The 4,176-nt window shown below is 57.3% G+C and overlaps 1 protein-coding gene across 3 annotated transcripts; it reads left to right on the plus strand.

Moving 5' to 3' along the window:
* Positions 1-210: 210 nt before the first annotated feature.
* Positions 211-1,951, plus strand: HES4 (hes family bHLH transcription factor 4). 3 transcript variants are annotated; one of them, XM_082329234.1, is made up of 4 exons: positions 211-485; positions 562-657; positions 746-833; positions 918-1,936. In XM_082329234.1, exons 1-4 carry the CDS (start codon positions 303-305, stop codon positions 1,493-1,495), a joined length of 945 nt encoding a protein of 314 aa, XP_082185360.1. In that variant the 5' UTR covers positions 211-302; the 3' UTR covers positions 1,496-1,936. The 3 variants fall into 3 exon arrangements, with proteins under 3 accessions (XP_082185360.1, XP_082185361.1, XP_082185359.1); XM_082329235.1 differs by having other exon boundaries at positions 211-413; XM_082329233.1 differs by having other exon boundaries at positions 746-1,951.
* The last annotated feature ends 2,225 nt before the right edge of the window (positions 1,952-4,176 follow it).

Raw genomic sequence — 4,176 nt, forward strand, 5'->3', positions numbered from 1 at the left:
GGCGCGGGGCGGGGCCGGCGCGGGTGACGGACAGCCGTCGGGATCACCGACCAATGAGAAGGCGGACGGCGCGGCGGCCGGGTGCGGGACGGGCGCTGATTGGCCGCCGGGAGTGTGGGAACGGCCGCGGCGGCGGTTTCACACGAATGGGGAGCCGCCGCCGGGTATAAAGGGGCGGGGGGCGCCGGCCGCCGTCACTGCCGGCCCCGCCGCGCGCCCGCCGCCGCCGCCGCACGCGCCCCGCGCCCGCCGCACGCGCCCGCCCGCCTTTTTCCTTCCCTTCCCGCCGCCGCCTTCCCGCCATGCCCGCCGACACGGGCATGGAGAAACCGACCGCCTCGCCCATCGCGGGGGCGCCGGCCAGCGCCAGCCACACGCCGGACAAACCGCGGAGCGCCAGCGAGCACCGGAAGGTAAATGGCGGGTGCCGGTCGGGGAGCAGCAACGGCGGCGCTGGATGGCGGCGAGCCCGCGGCCGCGCTGAGGTCGGTGTTCGGGGACGGGGTGGGATGGGGCGGGACCGGAGCGGCCCGGGGCTCACCGCCTCCGCTCTCCCCGCAGTCCTCCAAGCCCATCATGGAGAAGCGGCGCCGGGCGCGGATCAACGAGAGCCTGGGGCAGCTGAAGACCCTCATCCTGGACGCGCTCAAGAAGGACGTAAGTGGGGCCGGTGGCGGCGGGGGGGGGGCTGCGGGGCACCGGCCGGCCGCGGGCAGCCCTGACAGCAGCGCTCTCCTCCCCGCAGAGCTCCCGGCACTCCAAGCTGGAGAAGGCGGACATCCTGGAGATGACCGTCAAGCACCTGCGGAACCTGCAGCGGGCGCAGATGACCGGTAAGTGCGAGCTGCCCGCCCCGGGGAGGGCTGGGGACCGGGCTGCTGAGCTGGCCCTCACCTGCCCTCCCCTCTGCCCTCCAGCTGCGCTCAGCGCCGACCCCACCGTCCTCGGCAAGTACCGGGCTGGATTCAACGAGTGCATGAACGAGGTGACGCGGTTCCTGTCCACCTGCGAAGGGGTGAACACCGACGTGCGGACCCGGCTCCTCAGTCACCTCTCGGCTTGCCTGGGCCAGATCGTGGCCATGAACTACCCGCCGCCGCCGGCCGGCCAGCCCGCACATCTGGCGCAGCAGCCTCTGCACGTCCAGCTGCCCCCCGCCGCGGCCGGCGCTGTGCCCGTGCCCTGCAAACTGAACCCCGCCGAAGCCCTGTCCCCCAAGGTCTACGGGGGCTTCCAGCTCGTCCCTGCTACCGACGGCCAGTTTGCTTTTCTCATCCCGAACCCGGCCTTTCCTCCCAGCTCCGGACCCGTTATTCCCCTGTACGCCAACGCCAACGTCCCGGTGTCCGCGGGCAGCGGTTCGGGGAACGCGGCCGCCACCCCGTCAGCATCCCCGGTGCAGGGGTTGACATCATTTGGGGGCAGCATCGTTCCAGCGTCCCAGGCGGGGAGTCCCATCGGAGAGCGCAGTGAATCGGTCTGGAGGCCTTGGTGACTTGCGTAAAGCGATTTCCCCCCCTCCAAAAAAAAAAAAAAAAAAAAAAAAAAGAAAACAAAAAACCTACTCTTCTGTTGGCTCCGTTGTATGGAGCCCTGTTATGTTTGGGTTTTTTAAGCAGATTTAAACAGAAAGGAAAAAAGGACCTCACTATGAACGTGCTATTTATTATTTTCAGAGGTTGGGATCTCGACTTGTATTTTTACTTCTTTAAAATGCCTTTATTTGAGATACTTTTTTAAAAAAAAATAAATGAGAAATAGTTTTGTAACAAATATTCAAAAGTATAATGCCAAAGTTGTTTGTATCCTGTTTGTCTGTGTGTGTGTGCGTGCCTGTGTTGAAGACTTCCAAAAAAGAAAAGAAAAAAAAAAATTGCAGGTGTTTAAATAAATAAACTCTTTGAAATAGATTTAACTTTTACCCCCCTTCCTTTCATTTTGTTGGGTGAGAATGGGCAGGGACAAGCTCAGCCTGTGTGTGCAACCCCCTCCAAAAAGTACTTTAGGAGTGAACTTTATGGCCTTAAATAAGGCAGTTGGAAGGGGCTCCTGTGAAAAATAGTTGGGGGGGGAGGAGTGTCTCCAGAGAGCTTTGCAAGTGTCGTGGTCCTGCTCAGAAGAAACAGATTCCTACAAATCTGCTCCTGGAACCTGAGGAATCGCTTGCTGCCTGCTCAGAGAGCTCCCGAAATAATGCCGCTCTTGAGATTTTGCTCCTTACCACCTTGCAGCCGGGATTGGGGGGGGGGGGTGTGCGCAAAAGTTACTATCTCGCCTACAAAAGAGGCAAGAGAGTCTGTCCCTATTGTGAGGAGGGTAATTAGAAGGTATAAAGGGTCTCATCGAGTATGCAGCGGGCTCTTTGGGAAGTTGGGAACCCTATTGAAACGCCTGGGAACTCGGAGCTGAGGGTTAATGTGTGTCTTTTTTTTTCTCGCCACTCTCATTGACAGGGCCAGATAGACTCTGATACTCAATGCTGTTGTAAATTCAATTGCCTGGCCTCACAATGCCTACCTCATAAAAGAGAATAACTCGGGGTTGTGGCTTTTTTTTTCCAGTAAGCAAGGGAACTGAGGAAAAGACAGTTTTGCCACCCATTCTGACTCACCCCCAGTACTTGAATCCTGGCCAAGTGGAAGCAATTGCAGCCTCACACACACAGAATTAACCACTTCCAATTGTCACCAATTAATAAGGCCGTGGTGTGGAGAGAGACCATTAAGAGTGAATGCACAGTATGGAAGGGAAAGCTTTGTGTGCTTTGCTCCAAATTTATGAGGTGGGGCTATCGTGTAATCTTGGAGAGCAAAGCCAACAGATGACATGTCTGCACGCCAGAGCCACGGCTAGAGGCATAACCCATCTCGGCTGGGCTTCCTCCGTCCTCCAGGCTGTGGGATCCCCACCGGCAAAGCCGCTTCTCCTGTCCCCCCTCCCCGAGACCTAGGGTTTTTCCTGGTGGTTGGGCTGGGTGGGTTGGGTCGCGGTGGGACCCGCAGCCTTTCAAAGTTCGGAGAATGACTCGATGCTTGCAGAACATCCAGTTAATTCAACAGGCCTAGGGATTTTTTCGACTGGAAATGCAATTTCAGCTTTCAAGGTCTAGTTCTATGAGCAAGCAGGTTGCAGCTTCTGTGAGAAGGCGGCGTTGCGCATGTGTGTGTTGGCGGGTATATAAAGCAGATTATCTGCTTCTGAAGGCTTTCTTACACCTTCAGGAGATTTTGGCCAAGGTTAGATACAGGAGCACGGGCTGCTTGGAGCCTGGTGCTGAGCCAGCCCAGCGACCCCTCTGCACCAAAGCGCGGGCAATCGATCGGTGCTGAAAGCCCTCCATCGCACAACCAGAACTAGGTATCCATTTGACTCAGGAGGTTCCCAGGAGGTTTTGTTATGCAATCACAGACATAAAATCATGTTACAGCAATTCTCTTCCATCCCCCACAGCCGGTTACTACCCCTCCTCTTCTGTCTGAAGAAGGCTTGGAAGAGCAGATGAAAGCCTGCCTGTCGCCTGCGTGTAACTGTATACCTCCCTGGGGCAGCACCGTGTCTCTGGACTTGTCCCTCACTACCCAGTCCCCTCCAGATCACCCCCGGATTCAGCAAATTTCTTTTATTGACAAGGTACCCAGGCCAAAAGCGAGACTGCCAAGTGCTACGCTGCTGAGTTCAGGCACAGAAAAAACTCTTTTCTGAGTGGGTTTGGAATGATTGCAGCAGTGCAAACATGACACGTACCGCGGCGTTCCTCTGGGACGCTCGTCTCCCAGCGCGAGAGAAGCAGTCAGTCACTGCTCTGCCTCTTAACTGAGACCCCGAGGTGCGAGGACGTAAGGGTCCCACTCTCATTTCGGCCTCCATATAAACACTGCAGTGAAGGAGCAGACCCCCAGTTGTCAGCACCCTACTTTTATGTCCAGCACTGCCACCTGCCCTTGTTTTCGCCTCAGGCAAGTCATAGACTTCTCTGTGCCTACACCCGGTGGTACAGAAGCTGGACATGAGGTGCATGGCACCCACAAACTTGCACGCCAGAAGCTCAAAATCCTTCTGCAGGGAGGGATGTTGTTGCCCTTAACTCCAGACCGCTTCGGAAGATGTACAGCTCGGGCTCCATCACGGTGGCTGCCCTTGGGCTGCACCCAGACCCTCCACTTCTGCAACTGCTCT

This window comes from Platalea leucorodia (assembly GCF_965183815.1).
Source record: "Platalea leucorodia genome assembly, chromosome: 17".
In the NCBI taxonomy this organism is placed as follows: domain Eukaryota; kingdom Metazoa; phylum Chordata; class Aves; order Pelecaniformes; family Threskiornithidae; genus Platalea; species Platalea leucorodia.

Excerpts from the sequence above, each read along its gene's own strand:
- HES4 (XM_082329233.1), top strand. The coding sequence starts at position 303 with ATGCCCGCCGACACGGGCATGGAGAAACCGACCGCCTCGCCCATCGCG. Across the intron at positions 486-561 it reads GAGCCCGCGGCCGCGCTGAG|TCCTCCAAGCCCATCATGGA; the intron begins GTCGGTGTTCGG and ends CTCTCCCCGCAG. Across the intron at positions 658-745 it reads TGGACGCGCTCAAGAAGGAC|AGCTCCCGGCACTCCAAGCT; the intron begins GTAAGTGGGGCC and ends TCCTCCCCGCAG.